Source organism: Hemitrygon akajei, chromosome 28 (assembly GCF_048418815.1).
Source record: "Hemitrygon akajei chromosome 28, sHemAka1.3, whole genome shotgun sequence".
NCBI classification, from domain to species: Eukaryota; Metazoa; Chordata; class Chondrichthyes; order Myliobatiformes; family Dasyatidae; genus Hemitrygon; species Hemitrygon akajei.
In genome coordinates this window covers 13,447,156-13,467,044 of record NC_133151.1, presented here as the reverse complement: position 1 = coordinate 13,467,044, position 19,889 = coordinate 13,447,156, and the positions used below count along the sequence as shown (strand labels likewise).

At 49.0% G+C, this 19,889-nt stretch overlaps 1 protein-coding gene across 24 annotated transcripts in view; it reads left to right on the top strand.

The window, feature by feature from the left end:
• Nucleotides 1-19,889, top strand: part of LOC140717693 (neurexin-2-like) — a 1,248,008-nt gene that overhangs the window by 500,043 nt on the left and 728,076 nt on the right. For all 24 annotated transcript variants that reach the window (XM_073031362.1, XM_073031351.1, XM_073031361.1 and 21 more), the window contains 2 exons: nucleotides 5,322-5,483; nucleotides 6,614-7,052. In XM_073031362.1, coding sequence (XP_072887463.1) covers nucleotides 5,322-5,483; nucleotides 6,614-7,052 — 601 coding nt within the window. The remainder of the gene's footprint in view (nucleotides 1-5,321; nucleotides 5,484-6,613; nucleotides 7,053-19,889) is intronic.

The following is a 19,889-nucleotide window of genomic DNA, read 5'->3' as shown; positions in this document are numbered from 1 at the left end:
GAGGGAGGTCCATTTAGAATGGAGATGAGGAATTTCCTTAGCCAGAGGGTGGTGTGTCTGTGGAATTCATTGCCACAAGTGGCTATGGTGGCCAAGTCATTGGGTGGAGGTTGATAGATTCTTGATGGTCAGGGTTTCAATGGTTCTGGGGAGAAGGCAGGAAAATGGGGATGAGAGGGATAGTAAATCAGACATAATGGCATGGCAGAGCAGACCCAATGGGCTGAATGGCCTAATTCTGCTCCTATGTGTCTCTTATGGGTGACCCAGCAGCCTGGGAGGGTGTGAGATTTAACTCCAAATCTGGGGAGGGGTGACTTTAGATGAACACGGATGATGGACATGGTGGAAGATGTTGGATTATCAAACTCCTGTTGAGAGGACAGGGAAGTTCTCCAATGTACCCTCTTGAGTTCACTTCAGCATCACAACATTCCCTGGAATTATTCCCCCTGGTTCTTCAGCCGAGGCATTTCTGGAATCTGGATTCCAGCTTCAAAATTTCATGAATCAGGATTTAATTGGAATTCCCAGAAAATGCTCCAAAGAGTTGTGTGGAGGAGAGACCCATAGCCCTCCAATATGGTCCTATCAGGGCATCAGTTTGAGGAGCAGGTAGGGAGGGTTGATGGATTATAGAACGTAAAACATTACAGCACTGTACGCAATATTGTGCCAACCTCAATCTACTCTAAGATCAATCTAATCCTTCCCTTATACTTCCCTCTCCATTTTTCTATCATCCACATGCCTATCTAAAAGTTTCTTAAATGTCCCTAAGGTATCTGCTTCTATCCACACACCCACCACTCTCTGTGTAAAAAAAGCCTTCCTCTAACATCCCCCCTATACTTTCCTCCAATCTCCTTAAAATCATGCCCCCTTGTATTAGCCATTTCCACCCTGGGAAAAGTCTCTGGCTGTCCACTCAATCTATGCCTCTTATCATCTTGTACACCTCTATCAAGTTGCCTCTCATCCTCCTTCGCTCTAAAGAGAAAAGGCCGAGCTCACACTTCTGGGACATTCTGTAATGGGAAGCCAGGAACCCCAGCTGAGGAGACTGTAGATCCAACTCCACCTGGTTCCACATCTGGAGCACCAGGCTCAGGGAGCATTGAGGGTTTGGAGCAGACTCGATGGTCCAAATGGCCTAATTCTGCTCCTGTGTCTTATGGTTCAGTTCCACAGTGTGAGTAGAGACTGGGAGCTCTCCTATGTTGGTGCTCCTAACGTCTCAGACATGGGGCCTGAACTCAAACCTTTTCCACCCTCGTGCACACGTGGCAGCGGTTAGTGCTGCTTCCTCACTGCCAGAGAGACGGGGAGGGGGCTCAATTCCAACTTATGGCGCTGTCTGTGCAGTGTTTGCATGTTCCCCTTGTGACCATGTGGGTGCTCCTCTTACCTGCCACATCTCAACCACGTGTGATATCGGTGGGTAAATTGTGCCCCTCCCAGTGTGTGGGTGAGGAGTACAATCTGGGAAAGGTGATGGGAACATTTGATGGGAACAATGGGACATATGAATCGGCGGTCAGCACAGACTGGATGGGCCGAAGGGCCTAATTTCCGTGCTGTAGGACTTGATGATAAGGTTTCCAGTCAGGTCACTCAGTGGAGATGGCTCACGTTTCCCATGGGGAATTTGCCATGGCTTAGAAAACTGTTAGCTCCAACGCACAAATTCCACATCTCATCCGTAGAGTTCCACAGAACAGCTCCTGGAATGCTTTCCAGTTTGGAGATTACCATGGCTCTGGTCCTGACCTTGGCAGCTAACCCCAGAACTGGAAATTTGTCTGCTTTAGCTCTGCAAAGTGACTGGACCGGAACTTCACAGGAACTGTGGGATTTTCCTGCAAGCACGAAACATAGTCTCGATTCCCACCACGTCCCTTTCAGAGAGAAGGTGCTAACATCCAACTGGTACACTGGAGATCTTGACTTCTGTTCCAGTGAGAGGGATGGGGTGATATATACAGAGCATAATATTTGAGGAAAGGAGGAAGCTATCAAAATTCAAAAAGTTCCAAGTATATTTATTATCAAAGCACCATATACAACCCTGAGATTCATTTTCTTGCAGGCAATCACAACAAACAGAAATAAATACAATAGAATCAATGAAAAACCACACCTAACAATTCAGACAAAAACCAATGTGCAGATGAGAAAAAACAGCAGAAGAAAATAAATGAGAGACTCATTCAGAAATTTAGGAGGCATAGGATCCAGGGAAACTTTGCTCTGTAGTTTCTGCATTGCCTTGCTAACAAAAGGCAGGTGAGTTGGTTGTAGGTAGTGTGTATTCTGTCAAGAGGCGGGTGACCAGTAATGTTCTGCTCTTTGAGAATTTTATAAGTGACTTGGATGAGGAAGTTTGCAGATGACTTGAAGGTTGGTGGAGCTGTGGATAGTGTTACAGGTTGTCATAGGTTACAACAGGACATTGACAGGATGTAGAGCCAGGCTGAGAAGTGGCCGATGGAGTTCAATCCAGAAAAGTGTGAAGTAATTTACTTTGAAGGTAGAATGCAGGGCTATTGGCAGGACTCAGCAGTGTGGAGGCACAGAGGGATCTTCAATCCCTCAACATTACTGCTCAAGTTGATATAGTGGTTGAGAAGGTGTTTGGTGTGTTGGCCTTCGTTAGTCGGGGGATTGAGTTCAAGAGCCGTGAGGTAACGTTGTAGATCCGTAAAACCTGGTTAGACCACACTTGGAGTATTGTGTTCAGTTCTGGTCACTTCATTATAGTAAGGATGAGGAAGCTTTAGAGAGGGTGCAGAGGAGATTTACCAGATGAGAGATGGCTTGATGGAGCTGTACAGCTGATAGGAGGCATAGATTGAGCAGACAGCCAGAGACTTTTTCCCAGGGGGGAAATAGGTAATGTGAGGGGGCATAATTTTTAGGTGATTGGAGGAAGTATGGGGGGTTGTCAGAGGTAGGTTTTTTTACACAGAGAGTGGTAGGTGTGTGGAACGTCCTGCCAAATGTGGAGGTAGAGACAGATACAGTAGGGACATTTAAGAGACTCTTAGACAGGCCCATGGGTGATGATAAAAATGTTGGACTAGGTGGGAGGGAAGGGTTAAATTAATCTTCGAGTAGGCTCAAAGTTCGACACAACGTTGTGAGCCAAACGCTGTGCTGTAGGTTTTCTATGTTTCTATGATATATGTTCTATATTCTATGACGTATGTTCTATGTTTCATGGACCTTGGTGGAAACTGGGTTCCATGTAGGATTGCTTTTGATCTGCAGTGGGCTCGGTAAACATTGATATAGAACAGCTGAGTCTGAGACATTGGAGAGTTTGTGGATGGGGCTAATTGAGTAGCCCATGCATACTGAACACAAGAAAATGGAGGAGGCTAATCAGCCCCTCAAGCCTGGCCTATCTCCCCAATCAGTGTGACCATGGGTGATCTCAGCTCTTCTCCCATGTGCCTGTTCTCCAGCGCTCTCAGTTTCCTGGGTATTGACTGGAGTCCTGATGATGATGGATGGAGTTGGGATCTCGAGGAAGGAGGTTTGCTTGTTTTGGACTTGCTGAATCAGTGCTTCACTCACAGAACTCAGTGCATGAGGCGATGTGCACTGGGCATGTTCAATGGAGAGTGAATTTTCTTTCTACCTCATTGTCAAGTGTTGAAAGGCCTTGACAGAGTGGATTTGGAGAGGATGTTTTCTATAGTGGGGGAGTCTAGGACCAGAGGACACAGATACAGTGGTTGTAGAAAGGTTGTTTCCTATGGTAGGAAGTCTAGGACTAGAGGGCACAGATAGAGTAGATGTGGAGAGGATGTTTCCTATGGTGAGGGAGTCTAGGACCAGAGGACACAGCCTCAGAATAGAAGAATGTCCCTCTAAACAGAGATGAATTTCTTTAGCCAGAGGGAATTTGTTGTCACTGATGGCTGTGGAGGTCAATCATTGGGTATATTTAAAGCAAAGGTCGGTAGGTTCTTGATTATTCAGGACATCAAGGGTTAAGGTGAGAAGACAGGAGAATGGGGTTGAGAGGGATAGTAAATCAGCCATGATGGAATAGTGGAGCAGGCTTGATGGGCTGAATGGCCTAATTCTGCTCCTATGTCCTATGGTCTACGGTGTGAGTGGTGGTGTCGAGCATTCTGAGAGTTTTGATGTCAGACTGTGTTCACTACGTTTGGCAGACATGGCAGGCAGCCAGTGAGGAGAATATATCCACACTGCCTGTTACCCTACGACACTGGTTCTGATTTCATCCCTTTGCAGACCCTCGGGGAGGCACTCACACAAATGGCGGCTGGGAGGAATGAATTTACCCGTCAAACCCAATGCCAGCAGGCGGCAGTCATAAAGGCACGGGCTCTGATGGTTTGAAGTAGGAGAAACAGTGAAGGTGGCGGGATCACAGGGGACCCGTTTCAATTAGGTGTTGCTAAATGGTGTGACAGGGGCAATTACTTCCTGAGCAAGTGTGTTTACGCCCAGGGGGAGGGGTGTAAATGGCTGCTGTATGTTGTTCCAAGTGTAGGCAAGTACTGGAGGCTGTCAGAGAGAGGTTGCGCAAGTGTGTGAGAGGGAAGAGGTTCCTGGGGTGTGGGGTGTAGATGGATATGTAGAGAGGTAGGGTGAGTTTGTGATCATCGGTGGGGTGGCAGACATGGTGTGGGGGTAGGGGGAGAGAGAGATAGGGAGGGAAAAAGAGGGGGAGAGAGACAGAGGGAGAGAAAGAGAGAGATATGGGGAGAAAGCAACAGAGAGGGAGAGAGAAAGAAAGAGGGAAATGGACAGAAAGAGACAGAGAGAGATGAAGAGAGACGGAGAAATAGAGAGGGAGAGGGAAAGAGAGGTAGAGGGAGAGAGAGTCGAGAAGAGATCAGGAGTTCATCGTTTAGCATGTGAGAGGTCAGTTCGGGAGTCTGATAGCAGTGGGATAGAATCTGTCCTTGATCCTGGTGGCATGCGCTTTCTGGCTTTTGTATCGTCTGGTCGACAGGAGGGGCGGGGGACGAGAAGAGAGAGTGAGCGGGTTGAAGGGCGAAGAGAGAATGTTCAGGGTGGGAGGGTGTCCTTGGTTTTGTTGCTGGCTCACCCCGGGACTGGGGTCTTTGCTAGTCAGTGGAAATGAGAAACCTTCAATCCATCAGATCCCATGGTGCAATCTCAGCTGTGGTTAAACAGACATGAAAATGGGTAGCACCCCACCCAGTCCCCTCAGGGTACCAGTCGCTGTCATTGGGCCTGTTGGTAACAGATTCTATCCCATCTTTTGCCTCCCCCCACCCCCTCGCTTCCCTGACAACCTCCGAACGTTTTTGGGGCAGGTGACAATTTCAGTGGACGGTATCCTGACCACCACAGGGTACACTCAGGAAGACTACACCATGCTGGGCTCCGATGACTTCTTCTACATCGGGGGCAGTCCGAGCACGGCCGATCTCCCCGGATCTCCAGTCAGCAACAACTTCATGGGGTGTCTGAAGGACGTGAGTACAGTCAGGGGGCTCAGGAACGGAGTGTGGGTATTATATCACCCTCCCCCGCCACGTCACCTTGACCACAACGCACCATGGCTATACTGGGAATTATGCCATCTGCCAGCACATTGTCCATATCCCGTCATTCCCTGCATATTCCAGTGTCTGTTAAACACCTCTATCATATCTGCCTCCACCACCACCCCTGGCAGCACATTCCACACACCCACCACTCTCTGTGTAAAAAATTTACCCCTCACATCTCCTTTAAACTGTCCCCCATCACCTTAAAGGCTTACAGTTCAGGGTTAGGGCTTAGAGTCATTGAAAGGTACAGCTCAGAAACAGGTCCTTCGGCCCATCTAGTCCATGCCGAGCTGTTGAAACTGCCTACCCCCATCGACCTGCACCGAGACCATAGCCCTCAGTACCCTTACCATCCATGCACCTGTCCAAACTCCTCTTAAACGTTGAAATCGAGTTTGCAGGCACCACGTGTTGGCCACTCATTCCACACTCTCACCACCCTCTGAGTGTTTTTTAAACTTTTTAAAAAGTTTTTAAAAACTTTTTTTAGTTTTTTAAAGTTTTTTAAACTTTTCACCTTTCCCCCTTAACCCATGACCTCGTTGTAGTCCCACACAACCTTAGTGGGAAAAGGCTGTTTGCGTTTACCCTATCTATACCCCTCAGAATTTTGTATCTCTATCAAATCTCCTCTCAGTCTTCTACATTCCAAGGACTATAGTCCTAACCTATTCAATCTTTCCTTATATCAGGTCTTTCAGACCCAGCAATATCCCTGTAAATTTTCTCTGTAGCCTTGGATTCCCCATCAATCATTATTGGTGACTTTTATCTATAAAAGTGCATCCATCCATCACTAAGGACCTCATTAAACTCACTCTTCTGCCTACACATGGTCCAACTCCCTCTATTCTCTGCATATTCATGTGTCTGTCTAACAGACTCTTAAAAACACCTCTATCATATCTGTCTCCACCACCACCCCCAGCAGGACATTCACACACCCACCACTCTCTGTGTAGAACAAAAACGATTACTCATATATCAGTTGGTGTCCCAGGGGGAAGGATGGGTGGGGGAAGGGTGTTGCTAACCACTTCTGTTTTCAACAGGTTGTCTACAAAAATAACGACTTCAAACTGGAGCTCTCGCGCCTTGCCAAGGAAGGTGATTCCAAGATGAAGGTGCATGGTGACCTGATGTTCAAGTGCGAGAATGTGGCAGCCTTGGACCCAGTCACCTTTGAGGCCCCCGAGGCTTTCATCTCCCTGCCCAAGTGGAACACCAAGAAGACAGGCTCCATCTCCTTCGACTTCTGCACCACGGAGCCCAACGGGCTGCTACTGTTCAGTCACGGCAAGCCGCAGGTGCTGAAGGAAGGCCGGACCGAGCGGCCACAGAAGGTGGACTTCTTCGCCATGGAGCTGCTGGATGGCTTCCTATTCCTGCTGCTCGACATGGGCTCGGGGGCCATCAAACTCCGTGCCACCAACAAGAAGGTCAACGACGGAGAGTGGTGCCATGTGGATTTCCAGCGGGATGGCCGCTCAGGTGAGAGGAGGGGTGTCATCCTGTTCCTGGGGGGGTGGGGGAGTTCACGGATTGAGGGAGAGGTGGGAGATGGTGGTCACCTGCTGAAGGGTCATCCTTAACTTAGTAATGCACGAAGTTGCCAATGAATGGAGAGCCCCACCATCTTGTCCATGTTCCAGCGATCCTCCAATCCGAGGTCCTCCTCATTCATGGTAAGGAGCCCATCCCATCCATGGTCGGAGCTCGTCTCATCCATTTCTATGGCCTCCCCTTATCCATGGTCCAGCTCACCCATCCATAAACCAGGGTCTTCCAAATCCATGGTTCACAGTCTCCCTTATTGATGGTCTGGGGCCGCTCAATCCATGATCTTCCTCATTCATGTTACAAGGTTCCCCTCATCCCAGAGGCCAAGCCAACCCTGGTCCAGAGCCCATACCATCTATGGTCCAGAGCCCATCCCATCCCTGGTCCAGATTCCATTCCATCCCTGGACCAGAGTCCATCCCATCCCTGGTCCAGAGCCCATGCCAACCCTGGTCCAGAGCCCATACCATCTATGGTCCAGAGCCCATCCCATCCACGGTCCAGAGCCCATCCCATCCCTGGTCCAGAGCCCATTCCATCCCTGGTCCAGAGCCCATTCCATCCCTGGTCCAGATTCCATTCCATCCTTGGTCCAGAGCCCATTCCATCCCTGGTCCAGAGCCCATTCCATCCCTGGTCCAGAGCCCATTCTATCCCTGGTCCAGAGCCCATTCCATCCCTGGTCCAGAGCCCATTCCATCCCTGGTCCAGAGCCCATTCCATCCCTGGTCCAGAGCCCATTCCATCCCTGATCCAGAGCCCATTCCATCCCTGGTCCAGAGTCTATCCCATCCACCGTCCAGAGTCCATCCCATCCCTGGTCCAGAGCCCATTCCATCCCTGGTCCAGAGCCCATTCCATCCCTGGTCCAGAGCCCATTCCATCCCTGGTCCAGATTCCATTCCATCCCTGGTCCAGAGCCCATTCCATCCCTGGTCCAGAGCCCATTCTATCCCTGGTCCAGAGCCCATCCCATCCCTGGTCCAGAGCCCATCCCATCCCTGGTCCAGAGCCCATCCCATCCCTGGTACAGAACCCATTCCATCCCTGGTCCAGAGTCTATCCCATCCACCGTCCAGAGTCCATCCCATCCCTGGTCCAGAGCCCATCCCATCCCTGGTCCAGAGCCCATCCCATCCCTGGTCCAGAGCCCATCCCATCCCTGGTCCAGAACCCATTCCATCCCTGGTCCAGAGCCCATTCCATCCCTGGTCCAGAGCCCATTCTATCCCTGGTCCAGAGTCCATCCCATCCCTGGTCCAGAGCCCATGCCAACCCTGGTCCAGAGCCCATACCATCTATGGTCCAGAGCCCATCCCATCCACGGTCCAGAGCCCATCCCATCCCTGGTCCAGAGCCCATTCCATCCCTGGTCCAGAGCCCATTCCATCCCTGGTCCAGATTCCATTCCATCCTTGGTCCAGAGCCCATTCCATCCCTGGTCCAGAGCCCATTCCATCCCTGGTCCAGAGCCCATTCTATCCCTGGTCCAGAGCCCATTCCATCCCTGGTCCAGAGCCCATTCCATCCCTGGTCCAGAGCCCATTCCATCCCTGGTCCAGAGCCCATTCCATCCCTGATCCAGAGCCCATTCCATCCCTGGTCCAGAGTCTATCCCATCCACCGTCCAGAGTCCATCCCATCCCTGGTCCAGAGCCCATTCCATCCCTGGTCCAGAGCCCATTCCATCCCTGGTCCAGAGCCCATTCCATCCCTGGTCCAGATTCCATTCCATCCCTGGTCCAGAGCCCATTCCATCCCTGGTCCAGAGCCCATTCTATCCCTGGTCCAGAGCCCATCCCATCCCTGGTCCAGAGCCCATCCCATCCCTGGTCCAGAGCCCATCCCATCCCTGGTACAGAACCCATTCCATCCCTGGTCCAGAGTCTATCCCATCCACCGTCCAGAGTCCATCCCATCCCTGGTCCAGAGCCCATCCCATCCCTGGTCCAGAGCCCATCCCATCCCTGGTCCAGAGCCCATCCCATCCCTGGTCCAGAACCCATTCCATCCCTGGTCCAGAGTCTATCCCATCCACCGTCCAGAGTCCATCCCATCCCTGGTCCAGAGCCCATTCCATCCCTGGTCCAGAGCCCATTCCATCCCTGGTCCAGAGCCCATTCCATCCCTGGTCCAGATTCCATTCCATCCCTGGTCCAGAGCCCATTCCATCCCTGGTCCAGAGCCCATTCCATCCCTGGTCCAGATTCCATTCCATCCCTGGTCCAGAGCCCATTCCATCCCTGGTCCAGAGCCCATTCTATCCCTGGTCCAGAGCCCATTTCATCCCTGGTCCAGAGCCCATTCCATCCCTGGTCCAGAGCCCATCCCATCCCTGGTCCAGAGCCCATTCGTTCCCTGGTCCAGAGCCCATTCCATCCCTGGTCCAGAGTCTATCCCATCCCTGGTCCAGAGCCCATTCTATCCCTGGTCCAGAGCCCATCCCATCCATGGTCCAGAGCCCATCCCATCCCTGGTCCAGATTCCATTCCATCCATGGTCCAGAGCCCATTCCATCCCTGGTCCAGATTCCATTCCATCCCTGGTCCAGAGCCCATTCCAACCCTGGTCCAGAGCCCATCCCATCCCTGGTCCAGAGCCCATTCGTTCCCTGGTCCAGAGCCCATTCCATCCCTGGTCCAGAGCCCATTCCATCCCTGGTCCAGAGCCCATCCCATCCCTGGTCCAGAGCCCATCCCATCCCTGGTCCAGAGCCCATCCCATCCCTGGTCCAGAGCCCATTCGTTCCCTGGTCCAGAGCCCATCCCATCCCTGGTCCAGAGCCCATTCCATCCCTGGTCCAGAGCCCATTCCATCCCTGGTCCAGATTCCATTCCATCCCTGGTCCAGAGCCCATTCCATCCCTGGTCCAGAGCCCATTCTATCCCTGGTCCAGAGCCCATTTCATCCCTGGTCCAGAGCCCATTCCATCCCTGGTCCAGAGTCTATCCCATCAATTGTCCAAGGTCCATCCCATCCATGGTCCAAAGCCCATCCCATCCATGGTCCAGAGCCCATTCCATCCCTGGTCCAGATTCCATTCCATCCATGGTCCAGAGCCCATCCCATCCCTGGTCCAGATTCCATTCCATCCCTGGTCCAGAGCCCATTCCATCCCTGGTCCAGAGCCCATTCTATCCCTGGTCCAGAGCCCATTCCATCCCTGGTCCAGAGCCCATCCCATCCCTGGTCCAGATTCCATCCCATCCCTGGTCCAGAGCCCATTCCATCCCTGGTCCAGAGCCCATTCCATCCCTGGTCCAGAGCCCATTCCATCCCTGGTCCAGATTCCATTCCATCCCTGGTCCAGAGCCCATTCCATCCCTGGTCCAGAGCCCATTCTATCCCTGGTCCAGAGCCCATTCCATCCCTGGTCCAGAGCCCATTCCATCCCTGGTCCTATTCCATTCCATCCCTGGTCCAGAGCCCATTCCATCCCTGGTCCAGAGCCCATTCTATCCCTGGTCCAGAGCCCATTCCATCCCTGGTCCAGAGCCCATCCCATCCATGGTCCAGAGCCCATCCCATCCCTGGTCCAGAGCCCATTCGTTCCCTGGTCCAGAGCCCATTCCATCCCTGGTCCAGAGTCTATCCCATCAATTGTCCAAGGTCCATCCCATCCATGGTCCAGAGCCCATCCCATCCATGGTCCAGAATCCATTCCATGCATTGTCACAGAGCCATAGGACACTGGAGCACAGAAACAAGCTCTTTGGCACATCTCATCTGTGCTGAATCATTAATCTGCTTAGTTCCATCAACCCACACACACCATAGCCCTTCATACCCCTCCCGTCATGTACCTATCTAAATTTCTCTTAAATGTTGAATTCAAATGCATATCCACGACTTCCACTGGCAGCTTGTACCACAATTTCAGCACTCTCCCAGTGAAGAGGTTCCCCCTTATGTTCCCTTAAATAGTCCACCCTTTACCCTTAACCCATGACCTCTGGTGGTAGTTTCATCCAACCTAAGTGGAGAAAGCCTCTTATCTATACCCCTTATAATTTTATATACCTCTATCAATTCTCCCCTCAGTCTCTTATGCTCCAGGGAATAAAGTCCTAAATTATTCAAGCTTTCTTGACCAGCAGCAGGTTGTTCCTCACTCTTGAACTCAGGCCCTGCTGCTTTGATATGCTCTCGGACCCAGGACCTGCCCCCTTAATTCGGCCCATACCCCACCATTCCAATCTGGCCCTATGCTTAGATCAGTCAAATCTCTTGAAAACCAAGGTTCCCTAAACATGCTATCCTTCCCTTTCATTCTGACAGGAACACTGGTCGTCTCACTACAGGAAGGATGTGAAAGCCATAGAAAGGGTGCAGAGGAGATTTACAAGGATGTTACCTGGATTGGGGAGCATGCCTTATGAGAACAGGTTGAGTGAACTTGGTCTTTTCTCCTTGGAGCGAAGGAGGATGAGAGGTGACCTGATAGAGGTGTATCAGATGATGAGAGGCATTGAAGATGTGGATAGTCAGAGGCTTTTTCCCAGGGCTAAAATGGTTGCCACAAGAGGACACAGGTTTAAGGTGCTGGGGAGTAGGTACAGAGGAGATGTCAGGGGTAAATTTTTTACTCAGAGAGTGGTGAGTGCGTGGAATGGGCTGCCGGAAATGGTGGTGAAGGCAGATACGATAGGGTCTTTCAAGAGGCTTTTAGATAGGTACATGGAGCTTAGTAAAATAGAGGGCTATAGGTAAGCCTAGTAATTTCTAAGGTTCAGCATAACTTTGTGGGCCGAAGGGCCTGTATTGTGTTTCCCTATGTTTCTAACAGACAAACTCTGTACTCACAAAATTTCACTTTTGAAAGCTTACCACTTACCAAGTACACCTTTCCCAGAAATAGAGTTGACGTGGATAGGCTTTTTCCATTGAGAGTAGGGGAGATTCAAACAAGAGGACATGAGTTGAGAGTTAAGGGTCAAAGTTTAGGGGTAACACGAGGGGGAACTTCTTTACTCAGAGAGTGGTAGCTATGTGGAACAAGCTTCCAGTAGAAATGGTAGAGTCAGGTTCGATTTTTCATTTTAAAAAAAATTGGATAGGTATATGGACAGGAAAGGAATGGAGGATTATGGGCTGAATGCAGGTAGGTGGGACTAGGTGAGAGTAAGCGTTTAGCACGGACTAGAAGGGCCGAGATGGCCTGTTTCCGTGCTGTAATTGTTGTATGGTTATATGGTTAAAACAACTTGTCCCCATCCACACTTGCCAGATCCTTGCTGATACCATCAAAATTGGCCTTTTTCCAGTTTAGAATCCCAACCTGAGGACCAGACCTATCCTTTTCCATAAATTCCTTGAAATTAATGGTATTGTGACCTCTAGATGCAGTGTTCCCCTGGACAATCTTCTGTCACCTGTCCCATCTTACAGATACAGTGTCTCCTGTTTGGGAATGGGTCAGGGCAGGACGTCTATGTACTGATTAAGAAAACTTGCCTGAACACATTTGACAAACTCTACCCCATCAAGTCCTTTTAGAGTATGGGAGTCGCAGTCAATACGTGAAAAATTAAAAACACTTACTATCACAACCTTATATTTCTTGCAACAGTTTATGATCTCACTATAAATTTGCTCCTCTAAATCCCACAGGCTGTTTGGTGGTCGATAATATAACCTCATTAACATGGCCATACCTTTCTTATTCCTCAGTTCTACCCATAAAGCCTCATTAGGCTATTACGTCTGTCCTGATGAAGCACAACTGTGACATTTTCCCTGACCAGTAATGTCAACCCTCCTCCTGCTCTATTGCGTCTAAAACAATAGAGCCCTGGAACACCGAGCTGCCGGACTTGCCCCTTCACAACCAAATCTCACTAATGGCTGCAATATCATAATTCCAGGTGTTGATCCGCGGCCTGAGGTCATCCACCTTTCCTACAATACTCCTTACATCAAAGTATACACAGCTCAGATCAGAAGTCAACCTTTTGATTCCTAACTTTGCTCCAGGGCATAATTTTTATCAAAAAGAAAACAATTTGGAAAAATTGGCTATTTTAGTGCAAAGTGCTCTAAGTGATCACAGTGTTGCTGTACTGAGGTGGTGATTATGGTTGTGTTCAAGAACCAAGTGTTTGAAGGGAAGTAGCTGTTGGTATGGGACTTCAGGATTCTATACCCCCTGCCCAATGGGAGCTGTGAGAAGATGGCATGGCCTGGATGGTGGGGATCTTTGTTAAATGGTTGCGGTGGGACTTCAGGTTTCTGTACCTCCTGACTAGTGGGAACGTTGAGCAGATGGCAGGGCTCGGATGGTGGGGATCTACGTTGCCTTTTAGAGGCAGCCCCTCCTGTAGACATGACCGATGGTGGGGAGGGATGTGCCTGTAATATATTGGAAAGAGTCCACTACCCTCTGAAGCTTCTTGCGTTCCTATACATTGGGATTGCCGTTCCAGATCGAGATGCAACCAGACCAGACATTCAACAGAACTTCTGTCAAAGTTTGTTAGAGAGTTCGGAGTTGAAAAAAGTAGAGGTGTTGGCGTGCCTTATTTCTGATAGAATCTGTGTGCTGGGCATTACCCCCCACCACCAAACTGTTTCCTCCTTCAGGCAGCCCCTCCTGTAGATAGGGAGAGATGTGCCTGTGATGTATTGGGTTGAGTCCGCTACTCACTGCAGTTTATGTTAGTGTGCATTCAAATTACCAACGACCGGTCCAAGTGTCTTTTAAATGTTGTTAAAGTACCTGCCTCAGCCACTTCCTCTGCCAGCTCGTTCCATATACAGACAACCACTGGGTGAAGAAGTTGCCTTTCGAGTCCCTATTCAATCTCTCATCTCTCCTGTCTGGTTCCTGATTACTCAACCCTGGGGAAAAGACTGTGGGCATTCACCCTATCTGTGTCCCTTATGGTTCTATCCACCTCTATAAGGTCTTCCCTCAGTCTCCTATACCCTATTTGTGTCCCTCATGGTTCTATCCACCTCTATAAGGTCTTCCCTCAGTCTCCTACACCCTATTTGTGTCCCTCATGGTTCTATCCACCTCTATAAGGTCTTCCCTCAGTCTCCTACACCCTATTTGTGTCCCTCATGGTTCTATCCACCTCTATAAGGTCTTCCCTCAGTCTCCTACACCCTATTTGTGTCCCTCATGGTTCTATCCACCTCTATAAGGTCTTCCCTCAGTCTCCTACACCCTATTTGTGTCCCTCATGGTTCTATTCACCTCTATAAGGTCACCCCTCAGTCTCCTACACCCTATCTGTGTCCCTCGTGGTTCTATCCACCTCTATAAGGTCACCCCTCAGTCTCCTACACCCTATTTGTGTCCCTCATGGTTCTATTCACCTCTATAAGGTCACCCCTCAGTCTCCTACACCCTATCTGTGTCCCTCGTGGTTCTACACACCTCTATAAGGTCACCCCTCAGTCTCCTACACCCTATCTGTGTCCCTCGTGGTTCTATTCACCTCTATAAGGTCACCCTTCAGTCTCCTACACCCTATTTGTGTCCCTCATGGTTCTATTCACCTCTATAAGGTCACCCCTCAGTCTCCTACACCCTATCTGTGTCCCTCATGGTTCTATTCACCTCTATAAGGTCACCCCTTAGCCTCTTACAATCCAAGGAATAAAGTTCCAACAGGGGCAAAAGTTTAGGGATAACATGAGGGGGAATTTCTTTACTCAGAGAGTGGTAGCTGTGTGGAATGAGCTTCCAGTAGAAGTGGTAGAGGCAGATTTGGTATTGTAATTTAAAGTAAAATTGGATAGGTATATGGACAGGAAATGAATGGAGGGTTACGGGCTGAGTGTGGGCCAGTGGGACTAGGTGAGTGTAAGCGTCGGCATGGACTAGAAAGGTCGAGATGGCCTGTTTCCGTGCTGTAATTGTTATATGGTTATATGGTTATATCTCCCTACAATTCAGGTCTCCGAGTCCTGTCAACATTCTCGTGTATCTCCTCTGCACCCTTTTCTTCTAGCTTTTTCAGGTCTAGTGGGAGGGTTAAATTGGAGATATGTGTTTCTATTGTGGACTGAGAGTGGGAAGGGGGCAGGGAGAGGGGAGGGAGTGGGAAGCATCAGAGAGACATTCTGTTCTGAGCAGTAAACCAACTATTTGGAATCGAATGACTTTGCCTGGTGGCTCAGGATTGTGTATGTCTGCACCTACACCCCCAACCCTGGGACTCATTCTCTGCCACCTGTCTAACACCCCCAACCCTGGGACTCATTCTCTGCCACCTGTCTAACACCCCCAACCCTGGGACTCATTCTCTGCCACCTGTCTAACACCCCCAATCCTGGGACTCATTCTCTGCCACCTGTCTAACACCCCTTCCCAGCACGCCTTCTCTGCCACCTGTCTAACACCCCTCCCTGGCACACCTCTGCCACCTGTCTAACACCCCTCCCTGGCACACCTTCTCTGCCACCTGTCTAACACCCCTCCCTGGCACCCCTGGCACACATTCTCTGTCACCTGTCTAACACCCCTCCCTGGCACGCCTTCTCTGCCACCTGTCTAACACCCCTCCCTGGCACACCTCTGCCACCTGTCCAACACCCCTCCCTGGCACACCTCTGCCACCTGTCCAACACCCCTCCCTGGCACACCTTCTCTGCTGCCTGTCTAACACCCCTCCCTGGCACAGCTTCTCTGCCACCTGTCAGTGTGACGCTCCACCCACCATCCTATGTTCCTGGTAGATTTACCAACTCAATCACCACTCCACATTGACAATTACCGAACTGTGCAGAAGTATAGGCACCCTAGCTATATATACAGTGCCTATAAAAAGTCTTCACCCCCCTCCCCTGGAGATTTTCATGTTCTCTTGTTTTACAACATTGAATCACAATGGATTTAATTTGGCCTTATTTGACACTGATCAACAGAAAAGGACTCTTCTATGTCAAAGTGAAAACAGATATCTACAAAGTGTTCTAAATTAATTACAAATATAAAACACAAAATAATTGATTGCATAAGTATTCACCCCATTTAATATGACACACCAGATTATCACTGGTGCAGCTAATTGGTTTTAGAAGTCACATAATTAGTTGAATGGAGATCACTGTGTGAAGTCAGAGTGTTTCAATTGACTGTGGTAAAAATACACCGGTATCTGGAAGGTCTAACTGCTGGTGAGTCAGTATCCTGGCAAAAACTACACCATGAAGACAAAAGAACACTCCAAGCAACCCCACAAACAGATTATTGAAAAGCACAAGTCAGGAGATGGATTCAAGAAAATTCACAAATCACTGAATATCCTTTGGAGTACAGTTAAGACAACCATCAAGAAATGGAAAGAATATGGCACAGCTGTAAATCAGAATCAGATTTATTATCACCGGCATGTGACATGAAATTTGTTAACTTAGCAGCAGCAGTTCAATGCAATACATAATCTAGCAGAGCAAAAAATATAATAATAAATAAAATAAAAATAATAATAAATAAACAAGTAAATCAATTACATATGTTGAATAGACTTTTAAAAACATGCAAAAACAGAAATACTGTATATTTAAAAAAAAGTGAGGTCGTGTCCAAAGATTCAATGTCTATTTAGGATGGCAGAGGGGAAGAAGCTGTTTCTGAATTGCTCAGTGTGTGCCTTCAGGTTTCTGTACCTCCTACCTGATGCTAACAGTGAGAAAAGGGCATGCCCTGAGTGCTGGAGGTCTTTAATGGACGCTGCCTTTCTGAGACACCGCTCCTTGAAGATGCCCTGTGTACTTTGTAAGCTAGTGCCCAAGATGGAGCTGACTAGATTTACAACCTTCTGCAGCTTCTTTCGGTCCCATGCAGTAGCCCCTCCATACCAGACAGTGATGCAGCCTGAAAGAATGCCCTCCACGGTACAACTATAGAAGTTTTTGAGTGTATTTTGTTGACATGCTAAATCTCTTCAAAGTCCTAATGAAGTGTGATCACTGTCTTGCCTTCTTTATAACTACATCGACATGTTGGAACCAGGTTAGATCCTCAGAGATCTTGACACCCAGGAACTTGAAGCTGCTCACTCTCTCCTTCAGTCTCCTTGTGTTCCTTCGTCTTACCCTTCCAGAGGACCAAAATCAGCTTTTTCATCTTACTGACGTTGAGTGCCAGGTTGTTGCTGTGGCATCATTCCACTAGTTGGCATATCTCACTCCTGTACGCCCTCTCATCACCACCTGAGATTCTACCAACAATGGTTGTATCGTCAGCAAATTTATAGATGGTATTTGAGCTATGCCTAACCACACAGTCATGTGTATATAGAGAGTAGAGCAGTGGGCCAAGCACACACCCCTGATGTGTACCAATGTTGATCGTCAGTGAGGAGGATATGTTATCATCAATCTGCACAGATTGTGGTCTTCTGGTTAGAAAGTCGAGGATCCAATTGCAGAGAGAGGTACAGAGGCCCAGGTTCTACAACTTCTCAATCCGGATTGTGGGAATAATGGTATTAAATGCTGAGTTATAGTTGATGAACAGCATCCTGACGTAGGTGTTTGTGTTGCCCAGGTGGCCTAAAGCCGTGTGGAGAGCCATTGAGATTGTGTCTGCCATTGACCTATTGTGGCGATAGGCAAATTGCAATGGGTCCAGGTCCTTGCTGAGGCAGGAGTTCAGTCTAGTCATAAACAACCTTTCAAAGCATTTCATCACTGCCGATGTGAGTGCTACCGGGCGATAGTCATTAAGGCAGTGCACATTATTCTTCTTAGGCACTGGTATAATTGTTGCCTTTTTGAAGCAAGTGGGAACTTAGCCCGTAGCAGTGAGAGGTTGAAAATGTCCTTGAATACTTCCGCTAGTTGGTTGGCACAGGTTTTCAGAGCCTCACCAGGTACTCGATCGGGATCTTCCGCCTTGCAAGGGTTCACTCTCTTTAAAAACAGCCTAACGTCGGCTTCTGAGACAGAGATCACAGGGTCATCAGGTGCAGCAGGGATCTTCACAGCTGTAGCTGTGTTCTCCCTTTCAAAGTGTGCATAGAAAACATTGAGTTCATCTGGTAGTGAAGCATGGCTACTATTCATGCTTTTGGGTTTTGCTTTGTAAGAAGTGATGTCTTGCAGACCTTGCCAGAGTTGCCTTGCATCCGATGTCGCCTCCAACTTCGTTCAAAGTTGTCTCTTCGCTCTTGAAATAGCCCTCCGCAAATCATACCTGGTTTTCTGGTACAGGCCTAGAGCAGGCCATCCTCAAAAACTGAGTGACCATGCAAGAAGGGGTCCAGTGAGGGAGGCCACCAAGAGACCTATGACAACTCTGGAGCAGTTACCAGCTTCAGTGGGTGAGATGGGTGTTTCATCAGTCAAAGCTTTATAGGAGAGTGGCAAAGAGAAAGCCACTTTTGGAAAAAAATCTCACATGAACTGTCAGCTAGAGTTTGCCAGAAGGCATGTGGGAGACTCTGAAGTCAGCTGGAAGAAGGTTCAAGGTTCTGATGAAACCAAAATTGAGCTTTTTGTCCATCAAACTAAATGCTATGTTTGGCATAAGCCAAACATTGCACATCATAAGACCATAAGATCTAGGAGCCATAGTAGGCCATTCAACCCATTGAGTCTGTACTGCCATTCAATCATGGTCTGATCCAATTCTTCCAGTCATTCCCACTCCCCTGCTTTCACCCCATACCCTTTGACTCCCTGGCTAATCAAGAATCTATTTATCTCTGCCTTAAATACACACAATGACTTGGCCTCCACAGCCACTCGTGGCAACAAATTCCACAGATTTACCACCCTCTGACACATGTAATTGCCCTGGATCTTTGTTCTTCATAGACATCCTTCAATCCTGGAGTCGTGCCTTCTTGTCCTAGACTCCCCTACCATGGGAAATAACTTTGCCATATCCAATCTGTTCAGGCCTTTTAACATTCGGAATGTTTCTATGAGATCCCCTCTCATTCTCCTGAACTCCAGGGAATACAGCCCAAGAGATACCAAACATTCCTCATACGGTAACCGTTTCATTCCTGGAATCATTCTCGTGAATCTTCTCTGAACCCTCTCCAATGTCAGTATATCCTTTCTAAAATAAGGAGCCCAAAAACGCACACAACACTCCAAGTCTGGTCTCATGTGCCTCAACATCATATCCCGGCTTTTATATTCTATACCTGAAGAAATGAATGCCAACATTGCATTTGCCTTTTTCACTACCGACTCAACCTGGAGGTTAACCTTTAGAGTATCTTGCAGAACCTTGGAACCAGGTTGTGGTTGTGGTGTCATCACTTCTATATGACTGTGAAACCTGGACACTGTATCGCAGACATGTCAAACAGCTTGAACAATTCCACAATCGCGCTCTGCGATCAATCATGCAAATCCGCTGGCAAGACCATATCTCCAACCTGACAGTCCTGGACCGAGCCAATTCCACAAGCATTGAAGCCAAGGTTTTGAAGGCTCAGCTCAGATGGACCGGCCATGTGATCTGCATGGATGAGTCCAGAATGCCACATCAGTTGTTCTACGGAGAACTGGAGCAGGGCAACCGTGCCCAAGGTCGTCCAAGGAAGAGGTACAAGGGCAACCTCAAGTCAAACCTTAAGTGGGCCAAACTCCAGCCCCGTGATCTCAAACACACTGCTGCTGATCGGTCCAAGTGGCGCAATCTATGCTCCAAGGCAGCAAACAACTTCCAAGCCAACTGGCGCATGCAGCGCCTCAAGGCGAGTCAAGAAAGACACAGGAAGGCGTCCGCTCCTGCCCCAACAGGCGGTGCTCCTTGCCCCATCTGCAACCGTATCTGCGCTTCAGACTTTGGCCTCA